Genomic DNA, 26582 nt, shown 5'->3' with positions numbered 1-26582 from the left:
TAAAGCCTTTCTGAGGCTCTTCTGTCCAAATCTGTGCTTCTAGATATGACCACCCAGGATATTTATCTGTCTGTATATAAACCATAGTGGATAATCTAACAGTTTGTGCTATAGCCCATTTAAAATGAAGTCTGTTGCAAGGTTTTGCTTGCATGTTACTTTCATTAGTGGCAAGGACAGGTGGCTATTTCTTATCTGTCTCTCTGAGCCTGTGGGAGTGCCTGGTGTCATCTATCAAAATACCACCACAGTGAGTCAGGGCATTAGTCCCAAGGCACAAGCAGGGCCAGATGCCTTTGCAGACCTCTTCCTGGGCCAGCCCCTTTCTGTTCATGGTGGGCCTCAGCTTCCTCCTCACGAAGTATGTGGGTTTGGACTACGTGATCTCCAAGGCACCCTTTGGTTTTCACCATTTGAGGGAGTTGTGATGCTCACTGCCACTAATGGAAAGGTCTCCTAAAAGTAGCATTGCTGGGGACCCAGCACACATGAGCCTGTTTTGAAAAAGAACCTTAGTTGTTTCCATCTGCGGAGGAGTCTAGGCAAAAAAAAAGGTTTCTTAGTTGATGTTGAGACATGTGACCTGGAGAGAGGCTGGTGTTTCCTGTTAAGTACTGTGGACTGTGAACTCTATCCCTCCATTTACTGCCTGGCACTGACTTTCAGCTCAATGAATGCTATTGACTTAAAACTGATTGGGGGATAATAAAGGACAAAGAGGAGATTAAATATCATAATTTATTAATAGCAGCTACATTTACTGAGTGCCTATCAGGCTTTATGCATTCATTCCACTTCAGTGATTCTGAAGCTTTGTTTTGCACAGAATCATCCAAAGCTTAGTAGAAGGTTGAGGGTGGAGCCTGAAAATTTGCATTTGTAACAAGTTCTCTAATGATGCTGATGTGACTGATCAGGGTTTATATTTTGAAAACACTATGGATTTCATTTAATTCCAGTCTTACAAGGTAAACATTATCATCCCCAGTTTACAAATGAAGACAGAAGTGCCCAAGGTCTCATAATCAGTGGAGAGTTAAGGATTTAAACTGTTTCTTCTGACTCTAAATCTCATTCTTGTCGCACTCCAAGAAAGGATATACATATATATGTACGCACACAAATATTTTTGAACATGGTTGTTTTTCTGTATCCAGCCATCCAAACAAGCACATGCATGTGCGCACGGGGACAGACACACACACAGACACACACACACACACACAGACACACACACACAGACACAGAGACACGCACAGACACAGACACACACACAGACACACACACACACACACACACACACCTATCTATCTACCTACATATCTACCTATCTATCTCTGACTCTGGAAGAAAGTATTCCAAAATTCTATCACCATTTATCTTTAGGTGATGAGATGCTTTGCATATACATAAATTGTATAAACAATGTATTACGTCTGTATTCTCACACAGCATAACATTATACACTAGTTTTCTCCAATTAAGTGTATTTAATCAAGATTTTAATTACAAAGAAGTCTTTGAAGCTACGGGAGCCTGGCACAGGCAGCCCCATTAGCCCCGCCTCCTCCCCGCCTTCCCCGTCCCTCTTTGTCGTCCCCGCCCCTTCTCCGGCCCCGCCCCCGTCTCCGGCCCCCGCCTCCTTTGCCGGTCCCGCCTTCTCCCTCCCGGCCTCGCCCCGCCCCTTCGCTCCTCCCGCCGTGGGGGTTCCTGGGAAGAGGCGGAGAACAATATGGCGGATGGCGAGGAACCGTAAGTACCCGGGTTCTGCAGGCGCCCCGGGCCGGGCTGGGTTGTGAGAGAGCGCGGCGGTGGGCGGTCGTCGCCTCCACCCGGGGTCCCCCCCACCCTCCGCCCCGTCCCCTCGCCCCTCATCCCCTCGCGGCGCCCAGTGTGTAGCGTGATGCTGACCCTTCTTTTATTCTCTCTTTCTTTTAGGGAGAAGAAAAGAAGGAGAATAGAGGAGCTGCTGGCTGAGAAGTTAGTGCTGCCGGGAGGCCGGGGCCCTCTCCGGGGACCCCCGCCTCCCCCCACCCCAGGCCTAGGGGACCAGCCGCAGCGGGCCCGGGGGGCTGGGAGGGGGGCACCCGGAGCGCAGGCTGCGCCGCCTCATCCCCCGAGCCCCGCCCGCAGCCCCAGGGGCCCGGCGGGCCCTCCTGGTCTCTGTCTCGGGCGGGCGCCGGGCCCGAGTAGCGCGCACAGATCCCGCGCTGGCCCGCCGGGGTCTTGACTTAAAGGTCTTGCGGACGGACCCTTGCGACCCCGTCTTCCTCCATCCCAAATTGTCAGAGCAGTGACCTTGTGAGAAGGGAATCTTACTAAAACACATGAAACGGACACTAGGCCGTTTTGGGCCTTTCGTAAACACTGAGACAATAGTATTAATTGCAAACTTTTTATGAGAACTTTATGTCAGGTATTGTACTAAGCACTTCAATCATTTGTGCAAAATCATTGGCTCTTAAAGGAGAGTGTTGACTCCAAAGAGCTTATTTTCTCCTTTAATTACACACCTTATTTCATATCAGATGCTTAGTTTTGTGCAGGTGAGACAGGTTTAAACGAAGTGTTTTCCACCCTGGGCAACACCACATATTTTTTCTTCCTCCTTATGTGAGAGGGGAAGAAAGTACTCTTGCAGTGGGCGTGGTGAGTTAGTATTAATTTCTGGGCCAATTCCCAGTAGCAGGGCCTTAGAGTCTTTAGGTATCTTACTCAGAAAGTTGAATTTCAATTGCAAGAGGACTTGGAACAAGTTTAATTTCACATTTCTTTCCACCTTTCATTTCCTCTCCACTTTAAAATGACAGCCACAATTTGAATATTTACTATATACCAAGTATTGTACTAAGGCGTCTATGTGGATTATCGCTTTATCCTCATTCTGACCTTAAGAAGTAGGTACAAACAAGCTACAGATGAGGTTTATGACTGTTGAGTAATCTGCTCAAGGTCACAATGCTATTAATTGTGGAACCAAACCCAGCTGTGACATCAAAACCTATGGTCTTTATTGCTAGGCAATACTCGGTCCCTTTTGTAAAAATTGGATATACTAATATGTTTGAAGGTAGAAATTGTGGGATTATAGGAAATTTGAAAAATTAAAAATAATCACAACGAAACATGATCTTGCAATGAGTAGAAAATACATGTATTTTGTTAGAGGAGTCCCTCGTTACTCAATTGTATGTTCTAAAAGATTTCTAGATGGTAATGCCCATCTGTGGCATAATTATAACCTAAAACATTCTTTGTGTTTAGTGGCAACAGAAACCACTTCATAGTCCTAAGAGCTTCTTTTTTGAAAATTAGGACCTCTCAGAGAAAAATGTTTTAAAGTTCCTCTCATGAAAAATAATCTTCAAGTCTCACCTTTCAGACTTGGAAAGGACACATGAATTGTGTTAGATGTCAAGCATTAGGATTCTGGAAGTGGAGGGCTTTTATGGATTTTGTTTTTCCTTGTAGGTTATATTTCCTGTTCCAAGTGTGTTCATAGAACAGATTGGGCAGTTTGCAGTGATCTTTAGTAAATTCCAAATGTTTAGAAAGCCCATTTCTCACTGATTGACCAATATCCCAAGTTTGATCTTAGGTTGTTTTAGGAACCCAGAAACATGTCGACTGACTTATTTCCTCAAACATGTGCAGTTCTTACCTTTAAATAAACTGTATAATAGCAAGAAAAGACAGTAAAAGCATAAGCATAACCACATGGAATATTACCCTTTTTATTTGAGCAGGTCTGGTGTCGTTACCTTTTCATTTGGGGAAACCATAATAGTTGTAGGTGTGGCTTTTTCATACTGATCTTTGCAGCTGAATTTACTGTGTTCTGTGCAGAATGGCTGTTGATGGTGGGTGTGGGGACACTGGAGACTGGGAAGGTCGCTGGAACCATGTAAAGAAGTTCCTCGAGCGATCTGGACCCTTCACACACCCTGATTTCGAACCGAGCACTGAAGTGAGAAACGTTTATTTTTAAATAACTCCTCTAATAGTTTTATGTTTCAAAAGCAATAAAATGCTTCCTTTTTAATTTACTCTTATAATAAAAATACTAATAAAATTGTGTAAGTTATCTTGAAATACTAAATGGAATATTTGCAACTGATTTTATTTGAATGACTAATATTTGAGTTGTTTTCACATTTCTCATGTAACATGTTGAAAATTTTCAAGAGTAAAATGACTTCATAACCTCATTTAAAATTCTAAGTTATACTTCACTTAAAATTCCAGTTTAAAATTAATTTTGAGACACACCTTTTTAGCCCTGCTATGAGAAATTTAATTTTCACAGGAATATAGATGTGCTTGTTTAAATTTTGAAGTTTATTTGAAATGAGCATCTTTGCTTAGAATTGAATATAATTAATTGCATGTTAAAAAGTATAAAAAATATGTGACTTCTGTATAATAGAGGAATAGAATTTGGAACTGGTAGTGTCTGACCTAAAGCAAATGTTAGTTAGAAACAACTTGTTTTTTATTACAAGGTAGGAAATATTCCTTTACAGTAAATTTTACAGTAAAATTTTATGTCCTTTTGTATTGATGAAGAGATGTTTTGAAATAGAAGTATTGTGCTGCTCCTAAAATTAAGGTTCAGACTCTTGGGTTTGACTCGGTGTCTTATCTGAATAACTCTTCTTTCCTTGAATCTTGGACAGAATTGACAGTATTTTCCATTTCTTTGGATAATCCAACATATTTTCTTGTGCTTCTAAAAATTTTTTTTTAGCCTAATAACTTAAGATACTTCTGTTAAGTGGTTGTTTCTGCTGATAGGCAATATTCTGAGAGCTTTGTCTGTTTTTCTTCCTGTCATCTCATGTTTTGTAAGTTTAACCCACTGTATTCAAAAGCAGCTATTATTGTTCTTGCCTTTTTTTTTTTTTTTTTTTTGCGGTACGCGGATCTCTCACTGTTGTGGCCTCTCCTGTTGTGGAGCACAGGCTCTGGACGCGCAGGCTCAGCGGCCATGGCTCACGGGCCCAGCCGCTCTGCGGCATGTGGGATCTTCCCGGACCGGGGCAGGAAACCGTGTCCCCTGCATCTGCAGGCAGACCCTCAACCACTGCGCCACCAGGGAAACCCTTGCCTTATGTTTTTTAAAGACCTCTAAACACCTTATGCAGTGCTTGATCTTCAGTTCTTACAATTTTTACACTTTTCTATTTGTAAGAAGTCAGTTAAATGAGTTTGATGCTTTCCATCCCTTTCAAAGTTAAAAAAAAAAAAGACTACTCTTAACTAGGCTTAGTTTTTCTTGTTAGAAATACCGTTTTAATTTCATACAATAAAAGTCAGTTTAAAAACGTTAAAGTTGGAACTCTGAAATCGTTAGGGTTATAGAATTTCTGGTTCTACCTTGTTCATAAATTTAATATAATTTACTAACTACAGAGGCTGTTCTTTATCGTCAGTTGCATTTTTCATGGAAACCTCAGAAGCTATTTTATGGTTTGTTGCTTTATTGATGCTACTTAAGGTTTTTATCAACTAAATTTTAATACGCCTTTTCGTTCTTTACAGTCTCTCCAGTTTTTGTTAGATACGTGTAAAGTTCTAGTCATTGGAGCTGGCGGCTTAGGATGTGAGCTCCTGAAAAATCTGGTAATACAACTATATAATATGAAGTTTTTTCTTTATGATAATTAAACCTTTTTCCTTTTCTGTCATTTCTTTGTTATGATTGTTAACCGTTTCTCCTGAGCCTTTGTTAGATAAGTTTAGCAGGTCAAATTCCAGATAGCAATTAAAACAATCACGTAACTTAACTTTTTAAGCCCTGAAGTCCTCGGCTATAAAGTTGTTGATAGAAATTCTTACTTCTCTTTTCTTCTCTGCTTTTTATCCAACAAATCTTTGTGCTTCCTCTTGCAGAGAGCTCATTAATTCAGTGAAGTAAATAACAAAACTGGTAACTCATATTTAACATGTAATTTCAAAGAATTTATTATTTCTTTTGTCCCTCAAAATAACCCACTTAGGTGGATAGGACACTGTCTCGTTTTATATAGAGGGGAGACACAGGTTCAGGGATGTTAAATGACAAGTTTTTTCTGGATTATGGTGATGTACCTGGAATCCAATCCAGGCCGTCAGTTCTTAGGTGTTTCACTGAACCATTAGGTCATTACATGATCTAATCATATAGTAACTTTTTTAAGACCATATGGTAGTATACCCATAAAATTTGGGGGAGCTAAGCCTTTTTTTTGGTCAGTCTGTTTTAAATGACTGTTGTCTTAAGAGAGGGTACTATTTAGTGAAGCTGTTTCTGTATACTGGTTGGAAATACATACTTTGTGACTTAATTAGTTTCACTGACTTTTAAAAATTAATTAATTTATTCTTTATTTTTGGCAGCATTGGGTCTCCGTTACTGTGCGCGGGCTTTCTCTAGTTGCGGCGAGCGGGGGCTACTCTTTGTTGCGGTGTGCGGGCTTCTCATAGCAGTGGCTTCTCTTGTTGCAGAGCACAGGCTCTAGGCATGCGGGATTCAGTAGTTTTGGTGCGTGGGCTCAGTAGTTGTGGCTTGCGTGCTCTAGAATGCAGTCTCAGTAGTTGTGGCACACCAGCTTAGTTGCTCTGCGGCATGTGGGATCTTCCCGGACCAGAGCTTAAACCCCTGTCCCCTGCGTTGGCAGGCGGATTCTTAACCACTGCGTCACCAGGGAAGTTCCATTTCATTGACTTCTGATAACTACAGTAGTAGCTCTTTATAAGACTTTATCAGTTTATTTAGCAAAAATGGATAAGGGAAGAATTGATGTGCAGCTGTTGTATGCCAGCCTTATGGTTAGTATGTGGGAAAGTGGAAATGCTAGAGTAGGCTTCTTGGAAAATGAAGCAGATAACAGCCAGATGAAGGACCTAAAAAGTCAGCCTTGGGAGCAAAGTTTAAATATAAACAGCCACATTAATTTTGCTAGGAAACACTAACATCGCTCCTAGTGAGACTGCAAAAACTTAATACGCTTCATGGTAGTCGGCTATGCTGGGTTCTGTGGGCATTGTAAGCCATCACGATCTGTGTCCTTAATTTGAAATATCATTGGGAAGACAAGTCTCTCACAAACAGCAGCATGTATGATATACTCTGTGATAGGGTGCCAAAATGACAGTACCGTATCAGGCATAAATACCCTTGCAGCATGAGAACCAAAGGATTTATGGAGGATGGGCAGTGGTTTTGTATGCACAAATTGTATGCACAAATCCCCTAAATAGTTAACTTTTTCCAAAGCTGTTATTTGCAAATGTGATAGATACCAATTTTAAATGTAAAGTAATTGGAGATTAGATCTGAGGAGTAGTCATCCAGCAACTTTAGGAGTGGCCTTGTTATTTACTGCATTGTAATAACCTCTTACTCCAAAAAAGAAGAAAACTAAGCGTTTTCGGTTTTACCACTTGTTACTTTGCTTGTTTCACACATAAGTACAAAAGAGATATACATACATGTTTTTTCAATTGATTGTAAGCCCCCAAAGGCTCATTCTAAAAAAAAGGGTATAACATTAATATTATTGATTGAGCAAATATTTATTCAGCCTCTTTCTCTGTATACCAGGTACTGTTTTAGATGCTAAAGTTACAGCATCAAACAAGACAGGTGTTTGTATTTGTGGGGCTTATGTTTTAATGGAAGGGAAAAGACAAGTAAACTATGTAGTATGTCGGATGGTAATAAATGCTATGGAGAAAGGAAGGATGGAAGATATCAATATATAGCCTGGCGGGAAGGGAAAGGGTTCACAAAAAGGTGCTACTTGAGCAAAAAGGTGAGCAAGAACATTCTAGGCAGAGGGAATATCAGGTGCAAAAGCTGTGAAGTGGGAGCATAACTGTTTATGTTCCAGGAGGGCAAGGAGGTCATTATAGCTAAAGCAGAAGTGAGGAAGGAGGGGCATTTTCTAGGAGGATATCAGAGATAATGGGAGGGGCTTGGAGTATCCCAAAAGGCTTGAGGTGCTGCTGTAAGAAGTTTGCCTTTTACTCTGAGTCAGGAAGTCATTGGAGAGATTTAAGCAGATGAGTTGACTCGATCTGGCTTTAACTTGGCTCACTGTGGCTGATGTGTTGAGAACAGAGAAGGAAGCTGAGAGGCTGGTTAGAAGGTGCAGTCATCTAGGCAAGAGGTGAGAGTGACTTGGAACAGGATGGTAGTACTGCAGGTGGTGAGAGGTGGTCGGGTTATGGATATGTTTTGAAGATGGAGTCAGCAGGATTTGCTGATGGATTGGTGTGGGACATAAGAGAAGGAGAGGAGTCAAGGATGACATGATAAGGTTTTTGCCCTGAGCAACTGGAAAGATGGAGTTGGCATTCACTGAAGTGAGGGGGGCTGGGCAAAAAACAGATTTGCTGATTCTGGTGAGCAAGAATGATTGGCTTTGGTTCTGGAAACTGTAAAGTTTGAGATACCTGTTAGATGATGCTTTATGTTATAAGATTGTCTGAAATCACCAGAGCTAATAAGCGCAAGGGCACTCCAAATTCTGGCCAGTAAATTAGGAGTAAAATTCATGAGTGTGGTGAATGGGAAACCAATTTTTAAAAAGTGTTCATATTCTCATGAGTGGGGTGACCAGGTGAAGAACATGTTTTCAGGAGGGGAATTGATCCACACCCTGGCAAACACTTGAGATGGGTCATGTCAGAGAGACTGAGAGCTGGTCGTTGGAGGTGGCAACGTGGAGGTCACTGATGACCTGACAAGTGTGGTTTTCGGTGGAGTGATGGGAGTGAAAGCTTGTTTACAGCAAGTGCAAGAGTGGACTTTGAGAAAGAAAGTACGGACAACTCTTTTGAGAGTTTCTTGCTATAAAGAGGGGCAGAAAAATGGGGAAATTATTGCCAAGTGATTCAATTTGATTACATAAGTAAACTGACCAAGACCAGAAAAGCATAATTGATTATTGAGATCTATTTTTTTTAATCTTTTGCTTCTGCTGGTAAATTTGAACAGTGGTTGTACTGTTAAAATATGTGGCATTATCACTGAAACACAAGAGTTCGTTGCTTTTCTCTAGCTGTTTGATTGCTTGCTCTTGACTCTACTTTTAAGATATTTCTTTTACATGTGCAGTGTATATACATATGTGTGTGTGTTTATAATATAATCTTATAGTCCTGAATGGCGGCATGCTTATGTAAACTAAGATAAAGCTTGTAGGAATTACTTTTAACAATATTCTGAAAAAGAATAGCCAATACAGTTAAGTAGTAAGACTAGTAAAATTAAAATATCTAGCAGCAGCAACAGCAGGAAAGCAACAAACTTTACAGACGTGTTTATGGGATTATGAAACAACTATAGAAATTTTGAGTTATTCTGTTTTGGATATGGACTGTTTAAAACTGAGTAGTTATACTTTTTTGACCTTTTACAAGAACCCTGAATTTTATATATCTTGTAAGACTCTTTAACCGTTGAAAACGATTGTGCAGAATTTATTATTGAGAATTTGTAGATTTAAGACCATTGAAAAGAAATTTTAAAATTTCAGATGTGAGGAAACTTCTGCTTAATTGGATTTTTTTTATTCCCACAGGCCTTGTCTGGTTTTAGACAGATTCATGTTATAGACATGGACACTATAGATGTTTCCAATCTAAATAGGCAATTTTTATTTAGGTAAGTTTTAATATCTTATTTTAAAATTGTGATAATCATTTGAACTTGAGTACACTGCAGTTTAATAATTTTAAAAACCACTGAGAGGATAACACTAATTTTATTAAGAAAATAACTACTCTCCCATCTTAGGTAAAATTTTGCAGCAAAATTTTGGGCATTCTGGTGAAAGAAGTTTTGTAAGCAAATATATGTTTTTGTTGTTTTTTAGGAAATCTACAAAAGGTGTATGTGATTTTGGGATGATTGTGCCCTGAAGACAATGAGTGCAGCTCTTTTCTTTCTGTTGATTTCATAAGAGAACCATAACTATGTATTAGGCCCTCGTGAGATATAGTGGTGGGGACTTACGAGCCAAGATTTGAGTGGTGACTCTGGGGCAATGAAGTTGTGACAGAGTTTGAACTTTTTATAGAAGGTGAAAGAAAATGGTGAGTTAAGGAGAGGAAACCCAGGAGCAAGTGAAATGGAACAAAGAGGGATAATTACCTTAGGCATACATGACATAGAGAAGGTAATCTAAGAGCAGCTTGTTTGAAGTGACTTTAAAAACTGGAAGTAGGCCTTATATGCAGATATGAGGAAAAGTTCATTAATAAATTTTAGTATGTAGCATTTAGGGGCTTGAATGGCTTAGATAAATGTATCTATTTGTTAATCAAAGAATTATAGATACAGAGAGATAAGGACTTTTTTCTCTCTCTCTGATGCTTATAGAGTACTGACAGAAAGCACTCAAATAGTTCTAGGTATGCAGGATGAGGTTAGGTTAGCAGAAAAGATAAAATTAAGTTTGTGGAAAATCTTAAAGAGATTGAAGGGTGGGTTAAACTAAGTCAGGTTAATAAAGTATTGTAATTGTGTGAACCCTACATTTAACTTTTAAGGTTTTCATTTGTTTATTTTTTTAAACATCGAAATTTCTCTTCTCTTGATAGAAAAAGTTTGTGGGCCCTTTCCAGTCTGACAAATTTTTAGTGTATGACTGCTCTAAAAAAGACACCACTGATTGGGAGATTGGGATTGACATATATACACTAATATGTATAAAATGGATACCTAATAAGAACCTGCTGTATAAAAAAATAAATAAAATAAAATTCAAAAGAAAAAGGAAAAAAAAGGCACTACCAAATTGATTGGTTATTGATAATAGGCCATGCCCTTTAATTTTGGGCTGAAATAATAATTGAAGATCATAATGACAGTTAACATTTGTGGAGTGCTTAGGATATATTAAGTACTTTCTAAGCTCTTTATCTATAGTACCTCTTTTAATCTCAGAGCAAACCCCAGGGTAGGTACTTGTTTTCCAGGTTAGGTAATTAGGCCACAGTGTCCTGCAAGGATGATGTATATAAAAGGCCATTTTGCTCAAAGTGCAGTTTTTAGGTGGAGCAATCTAATCCCCTAATTCTGGAATGATAAAGTTGCAGCTCCCACAGAAACCATCTAGGAGTTCTTTTATTTGGGATCTATTATGAAAGCACATACAATGCACAACCTAAAAGATTCTTGAAACTCTATTTTATCATCTTTACATACCTAAACAGCTCTGTCCAGAGTAGTTGAATGCAGTACTGAAATCAAGGTGCTTGACTTATGCTAGAGCCTCTTCTATTGCAAGTTAGGACAAAGTCAGAATAAAACTCTCATCAGAAAAAAAAAAACTCTTATCAGAAGTTTTGAGTCAAAAAAGCATACTGCTGTATTAGGAGAAAATTGACCTGGTAAAGCATTTTTTTTTTAATTCCAATTTTAAATAAAATATGATTTTATTAGGCACATTGATTTTTTAATATTCATTTATTTTTAAAGTGTTTATTCTGTGCTTAGTAGGAAGGAGTACAAAGAGGTAAGAATATGGTAACTTTCTTCCAGTTGTTCATAGTCTAGTATGATAGACCTATGTATATAACCAAAAATACGTTGTGAAAAAGTAGTAATGAAGAACTTGTTATGTATACATGAGGGAGTGATTTGTTTCTGTGAGGAGAATGTGGAAATATTAGGAAAGAAAATACCATTTGTACTGAGGTTAGAAGAGAGAATTCCTGTCCTTTCCTGTCTGTAGCTGTGGTTATTATCTAGGAGTGACCTTTTGAGGTCTTTTAAGTTTTACCTTCTTGAAAATATTGGTAACGTTTGCAATTTTAGATAATGCCTTTCGAATTATTCCTTCAAAAACATGGTTATGGCTTCTTATGGGGCACAAAAGTTACTACTTAATCAGCACACATGGGAAGATAAGTGAACGTTCTTGCATCCCTAGGACCTCTCGAATTTATTTCAGCCAAGACCTGCATAGTAACACCTTGAAGTTCTGGGGTTTTGGGCAAATACTTGGAAATCTCTGGATCTGGGATAATTTTTTGCATTGGGAAACACAACAGTGAGAAGTGGCTAGGAAACATGCTGTTATTATGCTTTACCTTAAAAAAAAAAAACACTGTTTATATTTTTACTTAAATACTTAATTAGACTTGTCAGTACTTGTAAATACTTAATTTGGAATATCAACAAGGGTTGACATTTAGTGTTGAATGACTAATTTTTCATCAGAAATACTTAGGTAAAAATATTCCTCTAAATAGCCTCCAAATAAACTCACCGTGGATATTTTTATGTGTGAAAGTAGATTATATAGATAATCTAGATTTATATCGTGAATGATAATTTAAATATAATTTTTCCTGTAGGCCTAAAGATGTTGGAAGACCTAAGGCTGAAGTTGCTGCAGAATTTCTAAATGACAGAGTTCCTAATTGCAATGTAGTTCCGTATCCTTTTGACAAATAAATTACTTAATACGTAACTTTTTGAAGCTTTTTATTATTATTATTATCATTATACAGGAGATGTTTAACATAGAGAATATAGATAAGCAAAAGGAAAATAAGCAGCAGCAGTAAGCTTATTACTGTGATACCTGCTGGTAACACTTAGTTTAATGTCCTACCAATCTTTTCTTTTTAAGGTTATATAAATTTTATAAATGTAGCCAGTGCCATCATTTATTTTGCCTTATTGCCCTTAATTTCAGTTTCAGTTGCATATCTCCTCTACTAGACTCTGAGTTCGTAGGTTGGATCCCATTAATCTTTTTTTTAAATAACTATTTATTTGATTTTATTATTTATTTTTGGCCGCATTGGGTCTTCGTTGCTGCGCGTGGGCTTTCTCTAGTTGTGAGCGGGGGGCCACTCCTCGCCGTGGTGCGCTGGCTTCTCATTGCGGTGGCCTCTCCCATTGCAGAGCACGGGCTCTAGGCTCGTGGGCTTCAGTAGTTGTGGCTCACGCGCTGTAGAGCACAGGCTCGGCGGTTGTGGCACATGGGCCCAGCTGCTCTGCAGCACGTGGGATCTTCCCGGACCAGGGCTCGAACCTGTATCCCCTGCATCAGCAGGCGGATTCTTAACCACTGCATCACCAGGGAAGCCCCCCATTAATCTTCGTGTCGCCTTACCATAGCAGGCAAAGTAAAGAGTCAGTATATTATTAGTTAAATGGAAGGTGTGTCAGAGTAAATATATTTTTATAAGAAATATATTTTAAAAAAGGACTGTTCACACTTTGTTGATCCCCATACCTTTAGATCCAGGGAACTTTTAGTATTTTTTTAATTATTATTTTAATTATTTTTTTTTTTGCGGTACGCGGGCCTCTCACAGTTGTGGCCTCTCCCGTCGCGGAGCACAGGCTCCGGACGCGCAGGCTCAGCGGCCATGGCTCACGGGCCCAGCCGCTCCGCGGCATGTGGGATCTTCCCGGAGCGGGGCATGAACCCGTGTTCCCTGCATCGGCCTGCGGACTCTCAACCACTGCGCCACCAGGGAAGCCCGGAACTTTTAGTATTTTATAGAAATTTAGGAAATGGGATTTGTTATGTTGGAAATACCACAGGATACAAAAATCAACATACAAAAATCAATTGTATTTCTCTGTACTAGCAGTGAACACATGGAAAGTGAAATTTAAAATACAGTGCCATCTACAACCACTCAAAAAAAGGAGAAATACTTAGGTGTAAACTTAACAAAATAAGTATGGGTCTTGTATGCTGAATACTGCAAAATGCTAATGAAAGAAATCAAAGGAGATCTAAATAATGGAAAGATACTCTGTGTTCAGGAATTGGATGCTTCAGCATACTAAAGATGTCACTTCTCCCCAGATTTGTATGCAAGTTTAACATAATTTCTATCAAAATTCCTGCAATTTTTTTTGCTTCTCCAGATGGAATTATTCTAAAATTCATAGAGAAGGGCTAAGGAACGCCTAAGATAATACTGAGAAAGAATAAAGTTGGAGGAATCACTAGCCAATTTCAAGAGTTATTATATAACTACAATAATCAAGAGTGTGTAGTATTGCCAGAGAGATTGGCACAGATCAACGGAACAGAATAGAGAAACCAGAAATAGCCATGTGCTAATATGGCCGATTTATACTCCACAAAGGTGCAAAAACAATTCACTGGAGGAAGGATAATCTCTTCGCTAAATTCTGGTGGCAAAAAAATGAATCTCAAACATCAAAATTACAAAAATAAACTCAAAATGGATCATAGATTTAAGTATAAAATGTAAAACTGCAGAACTTTGGAAGATAATGTAGGAGAAAAATCTTTGGGACGTAGGGCTTGATGAAGAGTCCTTAGACCACATTAAAACATGATCCATAAAAGAAAAAAAGTGGTAAATTGAACGTCATCAAAATTAAGAACTTTTACTCTGTGAAGGATCTTGTTAAGAGGATGAACAGATAAACTACACACTGGGAAATACTTAGGAAGTAGTTATCTGACGAAGGACTCATCAAGAATGTATAAAGAACTTTCATAACTCAAAAGTAAAAAATAAACAGTGCAAATAGAAAATGGACAAAAAATATGAGATATTTTGCTAAAAAAGATAACAAAAAGCACATGAAATATGTTCAGTATCACTGGCTATAAGAAATCCAAATTATGATCACAATGAGATATTACTACACACCTATTAGGGTAGCTGAAATGAAAAATAATAATAAATGCTGGCAAAGATACAGAAAAACTGGATTACTTGTACATTGCAGGTGGGAAATATAAAATGGTATAGCCGTCTGGAAAATAGTTTGGCTATTTCTTAAAAATTTGAATATGTACTTTACATACGACTCAACACTTTCATTCCTGGGCATTTACCCTAGAGAAATGAGTACTATGTCTACATAAAAACTTGTTCTCAGATGTTCATAGCAGCTATATTTGCAGTAGCCAAAAACTGGTAACAACCCAAACATCTGTCAGTAGGTGAATTGTTAAACTGTGGTACAGTTAATACCGTATATACAATACACAATTATTGTACTCAGTACAATAATACTGAGCAGTAAAAGAACTAACTAATGAAATACAACTTGGTTGGATATCAAGAGCATTATGCTGAATGAAAAATGCCAATCTTAAAACACCATATATTGTGTGTTTGCATTTTTATAGCCTTCTTCAAATGACAAAATTATGGAGATGGAGAACAAATTAGTGATTGCCAGGGATTAGGCGTGGGTGGAAGGGATAGGTGTGACTATAAAGAGGTAGCAGGACGGAGATATTTTTGGTGATGGTATAGTTGTTTATCTTAATTGTGGTGGCTACACATATCTACATGTGTTTAAATGACAACTTTACACACACGTTGTACCTGTGTTACATTTGTGGTTTTGATATTGTACTATAGTTATATACGATGTAACTGTTGGGGGAAACCAGGTGAAAGAAATATGGGACACCTGTGTACTATCTTTGCAAAAATAAAAAGTTTAAAACACAAATTCAGGTCCATATAGGGAGAAAGAGGGGGGTAAAAAAAGTGTGCACACTCTTTGTCTACCCCCATTATTAAGATCTGGGAAACTTTGGGTATTTTGTAGAAATCCAGGAGGTGGGATTTCTTGGTCTGGCTCCTGCGTCTCCAATTTTTGTTCTTCCAGTGTTTGCTCTGGTTCTCTTTTGACCTTTTCTAGCTGTTCTAGCTGCAGCTTATGCCTCTTGTTTGCCTGGCATTCAAAAGGAATAGAGGTCTGAGTGGGTGAAGGCTAGAATCGAATGTATTTTTTATAACTTTATTTGTAGGCCAGAATAAAAAAATCTAGGGCAAACATATGTATTGTCCCTCTTTTCTCCATTTTGCTTTCTAAAATATGTAATGCATGATTTGTTTTAGGGGAGTGTAATTTATATGTTACTAAACAAATTTGCTTCATTTGAAAAATTAAAAAAATTTTTTTAGCATATATATGCTGTTCAGATGTTAACTACTGTGATTCACACCCACAGCCAATTTTGAATGGGGTTCCCTTGGCACCCTCCAGGCTGGGGAAGCCTGCAGATATGGTGTGGGTTGGGTAAAAAGAGAGTCTTGGAAAACTGAGTTAAATGAGGAAGAAAATTCATCTCTCCCCCTCTCCAAGGGAAAAAAACCAATAACAAATCATTAGCACCTGAAAAAGCTATTGGAAACATGTTTTCTAAAAATTAGCTTTGCAGTAACTTTTTTTTTAATTGACCATATCTGACATACAACACTGTATAAACTTAAGGTGTACAATGTGTTAATTTGTGCAGTAAATTAACTTCTAAAATCCCCTTTCTAAATGGGAACTATAATGTGCCTGTTCCCTTCACTAAACAAATGTTTATTGCCTCTCTGCTTGGTGCTGGTGGTTGAAGGTACACATTCTGTTTTCCCAGGGCTTATGGTTTTATATAAGAACTGAAGCAGAGCAGAAAGTGTAACAGAGACACAGTTATAATGATATGGAGGTTTGGAGATGAGAGAAACTACTCTATGTGGTTACGGCAGAGTAGTTTTTAGAAAAAAGGTTTTTCATGGGGTGGGATTGTGTTCATTTTATCAGATTCCTTGAATTCCCCTGCTTTGAACACTGATGACTTATGTCTTGTTTTAAATATACATTTATAATTTGATCCTTATGGAATTGTTGAATTCATTTTGCAAGTTAAAAATTTAGCAGCTTAAGTTCCTTTACTTATGTTCAGACATTTCAACAAGATTCAGGATTTTAACGACACTTTCTATCGACGTAAGTTTTCCACTTGAAATTAAATTCTCACTAAATTCTTATTATTTTTTAGTTGCTGTCTGTTTGAAGATTGCTAGCTATTTGAAGCCTGTTTCTTTATTTGCTTTCATTTCTTGGTGTTGGCTTTTCAGGAATGTTGTTGACTGAAAAGAGAATGGCACTGTTTTAATTCTTAGTTGGCACCATTAGGTGCATTTTTATCTGCTCTCTTGAGTAAGGATTACTCAAGGAGTAGAAGCTGTGTGTGTTTGTTTTATAATGAAAAATGGTTTTTTGTTTGTTTCTTAGAAATTGTGACTTATTTCGTGCAGCAGCATTTTAAAAAACTTAACTTGCATTTTTTTTCTCGTAGAATTTCATATAATTGTATGTGGACTGGATTCTGTCATAGCCAGAAGATGGATAAATGGCATGCTGGTAAAGACTTAGTGTTTTTACAGTTCTCTGAAGTTCTTCCTGCTGCTCTTAACGTACTAAAAATGAGACTTTTGTGTCATATTTTTGAAAAATCAGAGTTTATTCAATTTTCAGTAATAGGTGTAGTTCACTGTTTATTGCCAGTCATTAATTTTCAGGTGAGGATGTAAATTGCTACTAATGTAATCCCTTGGTTTGTTATATTATTACTCAATAATGTGATTGATTTACAGAATTACTAGATAGCATTTCCCTTTTTTTGAATTCTTATCCCCCTCTCCTTATAAGCCCTTCAAATAATTTTCCTAGATATCTCTTCTAAATTATGAAGATGGTGTATTAGATCCAAGCTCCATTGTCCCTTTGATAGATGGGGGGACAGAAGGTTTTAAAGGAAATGCCCGGGTGATTCTGCCTGGAATGACTGCTTGTGTTGAATGCACACTGGAACTGTACCCACCACAGGTAATCACAAAAGCACCCACATCTGTTTTATAGTATCTTGGGGTAGAATAAGGATTGAATTATTAAGACTAGTCAATATTTAGGATTCTTTAAAAAATTTATTTATTTTTAGCTGCATTTGGTCTTTGTTGCTGCGTGAGGGCTTTCTCTACTTGTCCTGAGTGGGGGCTACTCTTCGTGCGGTGCACGGGCTTCTCAGTGTGGTGGCTTCTCTTGTTGAGGAGCACGGGCTCTAGGTGCGCAGGCTTCAGTAGTTGTGGCACGTGGGCTCAGTAGTTGTGGCTCGTGGGCTCTAGAGCACGGGCTCAGTAGTTGCGGCGCACGGGCTTAGTTGCTCTGCGGCACTTGGGATCTTACCAGACCAGGGCTCGAACCCGTGTCCTCTGCATTGGAAGGTGGATTCTTAACCACTGTGCCACCAGGGAAGCCCTAAGATTTTTAATTAGGGGTCCACGGTGCCACCAGGGAAGCCCTAGGATTTTTAATTAGGGATAACCATATTTTAAAAATCATGCTAAGAAGAAAGATGATAAAATATGAAATTTTGCTCTGAGGAAAGATACAATATAGACTGAATATCATCATTTTGATACTGTTCTCATAACTCATTTGTATTATTTTTTTATTTGGAGAGTAGAGATCAAGAGATCAATTACAAAGTTATATGTTGGGATAGAGCTGTAATCTATTTTCTTTGGTCTTTGCCTGTATTGTTTCAGGGAGATAAAGATACCAGGGATAAGAATGATATTTCTAAAGATGGGGCTCTTTAATTTACATACCCACTTTAAAAGGCATTTAGAATTTTGATTTATAAATATAAATAACTTTATTAGTATCTACTTGGAATTGATTTAACTGTGAATTTATTTTTATTTTGGCTAATTTTATATCTTCAGATATGAGTATTAGGTAAACATAATAGAGTACTCATATTTGAGAATTTATTCAGCCCTTCCTTCCCATGTTCTAACAAAGCTTAAATTTATATACTTTGTAAATATAGGGCAAACCTATTTTTTTAGGCAGATCAACTTAAGTGAAGTGACTCAGATCCTCTGTGTTAGTTTCAGAAGCATTCTTAATGATATAAAATGTTTTCTTTCTGTAAGGCTAGGATGGCTAGGATGAATTATAAGAAAGTGTTACAAACTAGATCATAACTAGAAGTTACATTTTAAAGTAATTTCTTGTTTAAAATCCACTAAAAAAGGCAAACTGTGGTTTTAGGTTAATTTTCCTATGTGCACCATTGCATCGATGCCCAGGCTACCAGAACACTGTATTGAATATGTAAGGATATTGCAGTGGCCTAAGGAGCAGCCTTTTGGAGGTAATAAACCTAATTTCATAATCTAGAATTACATAAAATGTTTGTCTATATTATTTATTTGGATAATTATATTAAAAATAAGTTGATTTATGTTTACATGTTTCTGTCTTCCCTTCCTTTTTTTCTCCTCTGACAGAAGGGGTTCCATTAGACGGCGATGATCCTGATCATATTCAGTGGATTTTCCAAAAATCCCTGGAGAGAGCATCACAATATAACATTAGGGGTATTACGTATAGACTCACTCAAGGTAAGTTAGTGAATGGTCGTATATTATGATCTTAGGATGATCCCTTTTTCAGGAGGTGGGATGCCTTGGGGGAAATAATTGATGTGATTTCAGATAGTACTATCCATTTGGGATTCAGTAAAGGTGCCCCAAATTTGGTAGGAGGGAACTGAGTTTACTAGAATCCATACTACTTCTTAACTAGAAGGAATTTAATAAAATTATTGAATCTTATTTACTTAGGGTTGGAAGAGGCCCTAAGTCGTCCAGGTCGAGCCATTTATTCACTTCATCTTTTGCTGAAGAGCAATTTATCCCTTCCTGGGGCAGTCTATTTCACATTTGGACAGTGTTGTTAAGACAGTTCTTCTGTACATTGAGCAGAAATCTCCATCTCTAGTGTGGTCTGAGTATTGTCCCAGAGTATGCCACATATACATTTAATTCTCTTTTAAGTAATAGCCCTTAACGTATTGAACCCTCCAAATCATTATCACTCCCATCAACCTTCCTAGTTCCTTTAACCCTTTGACAAGTTTCATGACTCAAGTTCCCATCATGTTTTTTTCTAACCATATTTTAGTCATCCATACTTCTCTTAACTATCCAGGTGAGAATGCAGTGCTCTAGGATGGGTCGTATGATAAACTTCTGATCATTGATGCAATCTTAGAGGAGAGCAGACTTTTTTAGTTTTTGTTGTTGTTTACATTGTTGCTCTACTTTTGATTCTTTCAGGTTACTGCCTGTTAAAAGCTGGAAGTTTTCTCCACATATACAATTGCTAAGCCACATCTCCCTATTACAGATTTGGCAGTTATGGGGGGTGGTAGTTTTTTCTTTTATACTCAAGTATAGGTCCTTATAAGTTTATTCTTAAATTCAACTGGCTTTTCTCTCTTTATATATGTATATTCTTTTATGCCTTCCAACTTGTGTATTTTTAGCTTCATATCACTTGTTGTTTTGATAATCATATCCTTTATCTCTTTTCCAAATAATTAATTAAAAATTTTAACAAGACTAAACTAGCTGAGAACAGACATCTGAATCATACTTCTGGTCAGGCCCTTTTAGATTTATCTCCTTCTGTTGATCATAGCTTCTTGAGTACCTCACGTTTCTTTGTCTTGTTCACAAGGATGTCATGAAAGGCCTTTCCAGATGCTCTCCAGAAGCCTATCCTCCACATTTCCTTGGGTTGCAAAGCTAGTCACAGTAACTAAGTCCTGTGACTTGTCTCAATGAACAATTATAATGCTCAGTTTTAGTGATCACTGTTTCCTAATGTAGATACTCTCAGTTCACCCTTCCTAGAATTTTGTCCAAGATCATCAAGTTCACCAGAAAGAGCTTTGTGTTTGTGAAAATATGCCATTTCTCTCCTGTGATTATTTCCTTATGTTTACTAATGTTCTGGTTTGTCATTTGAAAATTCCATTCTTATACACTCCTTGTTGCTCTTATACACTCCTTGTTCCCCTCCTCTGACCTGCTTTGATCCCAAGCCTGATCCCACCTTAGAGCTTTAATACTCCTGATCCTAACACCTGGAATGCTCTTCCTTGGATTCCCCTTAGGGTTGGCTGCTTATCCCTCAGGTATGAACTGCACCATTTCCTGATCATTCAACTGAAAATGACTTGTAAGCCATTCGCTATTTTACCTTTTCATAATTGCTCAGAACTAATGGTAGCCTTGTTTTTCTATGCGAAGAATATTTCATACTTAACACTCTAATACATCCCTGTTCTGGGGACCTTTGCCCTTGGTGTTTACTCTACAGAATTGCTCTTTCCCCAGGTCATTGCATGGCTGGGTCTTTCTCATGGTTTAGATTTCAGCCCACATTATCACCTCCCCAAGGAGGTCTTCCCTGACCATCCAGTCTAATGGACTCCTCCATCACTGTAAGAGCAGATAATTTTTTTTTTTACTGCTCCTCTGTTCAACACCTAGAACAGTGTCTGGCATATAGTGTACATTTATTTGCTAATTGTTTGAATTAAAAAATGAATTCTCTTTGTCCTGATCAGGAACTATATAAACTCATTTCAATATGTAGTCTCAATTATCCTTCCATACCTTTTAGCAAGGCTTGGCGTGTACTTCTCAGCCTGAGGATGGAGGGCCTTGACAGGGAGTACAGAAGCCAAATTGGAAGTGAAGTCCAGATTTTTTGAAAAGGGGTGGGGGACAGGGGCGTATCTTTATCATTTTCACATTGCTTTTATTGGACAGCGTCTCTTCAACTCCTCCCTGTTTGTGACTACCTGTTCCTCCTTCTAGTATGTCCTGCTCTATGTGTTTCACTGGAGAGCTTCCAGTAATCATGAGGTTAGCTCCTCCCTATTTCTTCTTTCAGAATTAACTTTTTAAAACAGCTTTCGAAACTTAACTGCCTTCCTTTCGCGCCTTCTTAGATATTTCCCTTTTTTTGAAGTTTTTAAAACCTGCCTACACCTGAAGTCTTGGGAACACATCTTTCAGGGCTGTCTCACACTCTAAGATAATATGGCTACTTTTCTCTGAATTTTTGCTTTTCTAAAATGAACAGTACAAATATAGTTACAGAATGTTTATTTTGTACTTAAAAAAATGGTTTAAGGTGGGACTTCGTTCATTCCTAATTTGTGGATACTGATATGAAAAAAGTGGGGTAGAAATAGAGAACTACGTTTAATATTTTGTGTAGTCCATATTGTAGAGTGAAACAAAATGATTAGGCACAGTTTTTGTTTGTTTTAAATTTTTGTGAATAGAACAGCTAAAACTATTAGATGAGGAAAAATTAGGTAACTGTTATTCTCCTACTTTATTTTACTCAAAGCTTACTGAGTATAGTATAGTATATTGTATCGGTTAAAGTTATGCACTTTAGGGCAGAGCTGGGTTCATATACCACCCCTATCACTTATGAGGTGTATAGCTGTGGATGTTGTTAATTTCTCTCAACCTCATTTTCCTTATTTTAAAAATCAGAGTGATAAGACTAACATGATGTTATGAAAATTCCGTAATATTTTATTTAATCTTCATACTGCTCCTGGAACAAAATAAACACTCTAATTTTTAGCAGTTATTAATATATTATTGTCTCATCTTTATATGAAACAGTGTGAAGAATTTACTATTCTTTCCTCCTGTAACTTGCTTAAGATTCTGAACGTGACAGAAAATAATGTGAATGTGAAAGAAGGTTGTTTCATTGTTAAGCTTAAGTCTATTTTCTGACCTGAAAGCCCGAAAAATCAAGTTATGGAAAATGATATTAAATCATCATATTGTCTAATTTAAGATACCTACTTTTTAAAAGAAATGACCACATTTTAATCAGTATATTTTTTCAGGGGTAGTAAAACGAATCATTCCTGCAGTAGCTTCCACAAATGCAGTCATTGCAGGTGAGGAAAAATGGCCACTACTTAATTTTGTTTTCTTTCCTTCAGGTTTTGATTCAATACCTAAATTGATATTTCTTCAGCTACTTGATCTCAGAAAACTGGTGTTCTGGGAATTTGATTATCTTCTTGGGTGGATGGTGGTATAATCAAGCTGCCCCCAAAACCACAAAACAAGCTATTGGACCCTTTATATATTTTTCTTACATTATATCATAGATAAAGTGCTCTGTAATAAGGGGACATTTTAGTGCCATTTCTTTGTAATCAGTGTAACAGGCTGCACAGTAATCTGAAGAAGAGGGAGAAAAACATGAGGTGGTACTCTATCATTTGGAGTATATAAAACAAATATAAAATGTTACTTTCTCAGTTTTTACAAATAAGAGTGTTTATGTATGTATTTTTCTATCTACTTTGTAATCAATAACCTTGTAAATTTATCTGTACTGATTTATAACTGACTTTTTAAAAACTTCTAATTTTAAATGTCTAATTTTCATTGAGTTAAAGCACCTTTATTTTCTCTCCACTGTAGCTGTGTGTGCCACTGAGGTTTTTAAAATAGCCACAAGGTAATGGATTTCATTTTTAATATATTTGTAAATCTGTGTTTTGATCTGGCTCAATTACATAAGAATGAACATTTTTTCATTACAGTGCATATATTCCCCTTAATAATTACTTGGTATTCAATGATGTAGATGGACTGTACACGTACACATTTGAAGCAGAGAGAAAGGTTAGTAATAGTATACTAATGAAAACTTTTTTTTTTTTTTTTTTTTTTTTTTGCGATACGCGGGCCTCTCACTGTTGTGGCCTCTCCTGTTGCGGAGCACAGGCTCCGGACGTGCAGGCTCAGTGGCCATGGCTCACGGGCATAGCCGCTTCACAGCATGTGGGATCTTCCCGGACTGGGGCACAAACCCGTGTCCCCTGCATCGGCAGGCGGACTCTCAACCACTGCGCCGCCAGGGAAGCCCGTGAAAACTTTTTTGATCATGCATATTTTTATTTTTATTTATTTATTTATTATTTTAAAAAATTTATTTATCTTTGGCTGTGTTGGGTCTTCACTGCTGTGCGCGGGCCTTCTCTAGTTGCCACAAGCGGGAGGTACTCTTCGTTGCGGTGTGTGGGCCTCTCATTGCGCTGGCTTCTCTTGTTGCAGAGCACAGGTTCTAGGCACGTGGGCTTCAGTAGTTGTGGCGCGTGGGCTCAGTAGTTGTGGCTCACGGGCTCTAGAGCGCACGCTCAGTAGTTGTGGCGCACGGGCTTAGTTGCTCCGCTCCGTGACATGTGAGACTTCCCGGACGAGGGCTCAAAACCATGTCCCCTGCATTGGCAGGCGGGTTCTTAACCACTGTGCCACCAGGGAAGTCCCTGATTTTTAAATATTAATTACTGGCTGGAAATGTGAATGAAATTGCCCACACCCTTTCTAAGTATTTTCTAACTTCCAGAACCCTACTTACTGATATATCTTTTGTAATACTGTATCCTGAGATAAATACTGTATAGCAAAATAATTTAGGAAAAATGGCCCTTTAGGAAAAGCAGGTTTTAAAACATAAAAATTTGTTCATAGGGAATATGCATGATTATTAAAACAACTTGATTTTCGTTTCCTCATTATAAAGAGACTGTTATTGGTACATGTGCCACTGTGATTTGTGTGTTATTTTATATCTAGGAAAACTGCCCAGCTTGTAGCCAGCTTCCTCAAAACATTCAGTTTTCTCCATCAGCTAAACTGCAGGAGGTTTTGGATTATCTAACCAATAGTGCTTCTCTGTAAGTGTTCAAGACTTTTGTTATGTTGTAGAAGAATTTTTGTGACTTTAAAGCTTTAAAAACTAGGATTGTTTTTTAAAAAGTGATCTTTGACTTTGTTTTCCTTATAATTTAGGCAGATGAAATCTCCAGCTATCACAGCCACATTAGAGGGAAAAAATAGAACACTTTACTTACAGGTGAGCAGTGTTCAGTTTTTATTTTTTTCCACAAAATTATATTAAAAGTTTAATTTCACTTAATGTGCTTTACATTATTGTTTTCTAGTCAGTAACCTCTATTGAAGAACGAACAAGGCCAAATCTCTCCAAGACATTGAAAGGTATTTTAAATGAGTATATTTACTAATACTAATCAATTTCTTCTTTTTCTTTTCCAGTAAAAGTAATAAATGCCTCTTCTAGATTTACTTTTAATGCTTTTAAATGGTGCTACCATCCTACTTATATCTTTAGCAACATTAATAGAGTTTATTGCTCTTTTAGTAGAATATTAAAAAATCTCTAGGAAATCACATATAATACTACCTTGATTAAATAAAGAGAACTGGATTTTGATCTTTATCTAGCCCAGGATTCTTTATAGTTTGTATATGTGTGTATTACCTATTTTGTTGAGTTTTTTTGCTTCGGTTAATTGTATATTTTTTCTTTTAGAATTGGGACTCGTTGATGGGCAAGAACTGGCAGTTGCTGATGTCACTACACCACAGACTGTACTGTTCAAACTTCATTTTACTTCTTAAGGAAAGGAAATCTGCACATAATAGAAAACTCATGAAAATATTATACTTCTTGGATGCTAAGAAATTTAATAGATGTCATTTTTAGCATTAGTGTTGCTGGAATTTGATTTTTTTTTTTTATAATGAGCCACTGTTTTTTAACTTTGTAACTTTCCCTTGAAGACAGAATTTCGGGGTTGGTGCTTATCAGCATTTTCATTAGTAATATGGAAAATGGTGCCTGGAGAGAGAGACTATGAGCAAATGTATTGCTTCTTTTAGAGGAGGAGGCAAACGCCCTCTTGTATATGAATTTTGTTATGGTCAAAGAATGCATTCTTCAGTTTTCATTTGAGCACCCACATATACAAAATATGTCCCTTTTAAAAAATAAGAAAATTAAGTTTTAAATAACATTAAATACTACAGCCTGACGTCTAGAGCATATTGAACATAGCCTACTTCTTGCTTGATCTAATATTCACTTAATTGTGGCTGTCCAAATGAATACTATTGCAAAAGTTATCTTGTCCGTAATAATTTGTAAATGGTGTTATAGCTGAATACCTGTGCATGGAAATGGGAAGTATTTTCGTGTGTTTACTTGCAGTGCCATAGAGGCCAGTATGCCCAACATTAAAGCCAAGACATGGATGTTAAAAGAGTTTAATGTTTAAACAGTTATCACTGATGCTTTCACACTATTTATTAATAAAATCATATATTGTCTTTTTCTCACTGAAATTTTTTAAAGTATATTAAGGATAGTAAGTAGTTCTGTAGTAAGGTAGAAATAATTTTTAAATATGTAGCAGATTTACTAATAGGAAAATTTTATGGTACTTGAATTAATATTTTAGCCACAATAAGTATCTACTGATTTAATTTTCTCTAACATAATAAGGTAATGAAATGGAATGACTCTATTTTTATATTAACGCCTCTTAAAATGCTTTTTTCCCCCTCCTAAAGGACTAAGGCTTAAAACAAAATTAAGCATAAATACTGAAAATGAGTTTTAGTATCTTAGTGTGGGAACATGTCGTACATGTTCTCTGTTTTTGACTTGGATGGCAGTTTTCTATTTAAAAGCTTTATGATTACATGTCAGTGGGTTAAATTTTCATTTATTTTTATTTCTAGCTCTATATTGACAAATAATTTTTCGTTATAAAATCATATGGCATAAATGTATATGCTTTCCTTAAAAGTTACAGATTCAGTTTACAGGTGCTATATACAGGTGCTACAATTCTCAAAGTAGCCTTGTGAGAAGGTGATAATATCTTCATCTGAGAGCTGAATAGTTTTAGAAAGTTTAGGTCATTTACCTCAAGCTGTCCAATTAGAAGTCTTGGAACAGGGAGGGATTCCAAGCCTAACCTGACCTCCTCTTCAGGCTACTTAGCTAAGCTGTTTGAAATTACCTGAGTTACTTAGTACTACTGTGTACATTATTAAATTGTAAACGTTTCAAT

At 37.3% G+C, this 26582-nt stretch overlaps 1 protein-coding gene across 2 annotated transcripts; it reads left to right on the top strand.

The window, feature by feature from the left end:
• The first annotated feature begins 1683 nt into the window (after positions 1 to 1683).
• UBA3 (ubiquitin like modifier activating enzyme 3) lies at positions 1684 to 25833 on the top strand. 2 transcript variants are annotated; one of them, XM_082662770.1, is made up of 18 exons: positions 1684 to 1752; positions 1939 to 1980; positions 3847 to 3967; positions 5542 to 5622; positions 9570 to 9652; positions 12352 to 12432; positions 16695 to 16738; positions 17091 to 17155; positions 17465 to 17620; positions 18851 to 18953; positions 19090 to 19203; positions 22533 to 22586; positions 23122 to 23158; positions 23244 to 23325; positions 24280 to 24380; positions 24496 to 24559; positions 24648 to 24702; positions 25037 to 25833. In XM_082662770.1, the coding sequence occupies exons 1-18, from the start codon at positions 1733 to 1735 to the stop codon at positions 25123 to 25125; spliced, it is 1392 nt and encodes a 463-aa protein (XP_082518896.1). In that variant the 5' UTR covers positions 1684 to 1732; the 3' UTR covers positions 25126 to 25833. The 2 variants fall into 2 exon arrangements, with proteins under 2 accessions (XP_082518896.1, XP_082518897.1); XM_082662771.1 differs by lacking the exon at positions 1939 to 1980 and having other exon boundaries at positions 1713 to 1752.
• Positions 25834 to 26582: the final 749 nt, after the last annotated feature.

Source organism: Grampus griseus (assembly GCF_964374135.1).
Source record: "Grampus griseus genome assembly, chromosome: 10".
Lineage (NCBI taxonomy): Eukaryota > Metazoa > Chordata > Mammalia > Artiodactyla > Delphinidae > Grampus > Grampus griseus.
The sequence above is the reverse complement of the archived record's forward strand: the minus strand, read 5'-3'. Positions and strand labels throughout refer to the sequence as shown.

Coding starts and splice junctions, on each gene's coding strand:
- UBA3 (XM_082662770.1), top strand. CDS start 1,733: ATGGCGGATGGCGAGGAACC. Junction 5,623..9,569: donor GTGAGCTCCTGAAAAATCTG/GTAATACAACTA, acceptor TTATTCCCACAG/GCCTTGTCTGGTTTTAGACA. Junction 18,954..19,089: donor TAAGGAGCAGCCTTTTGGAG/GTAATAAACCTA, acceptor CTCCTCTGACAG/AAGGGGTTCCATTAGACGGC.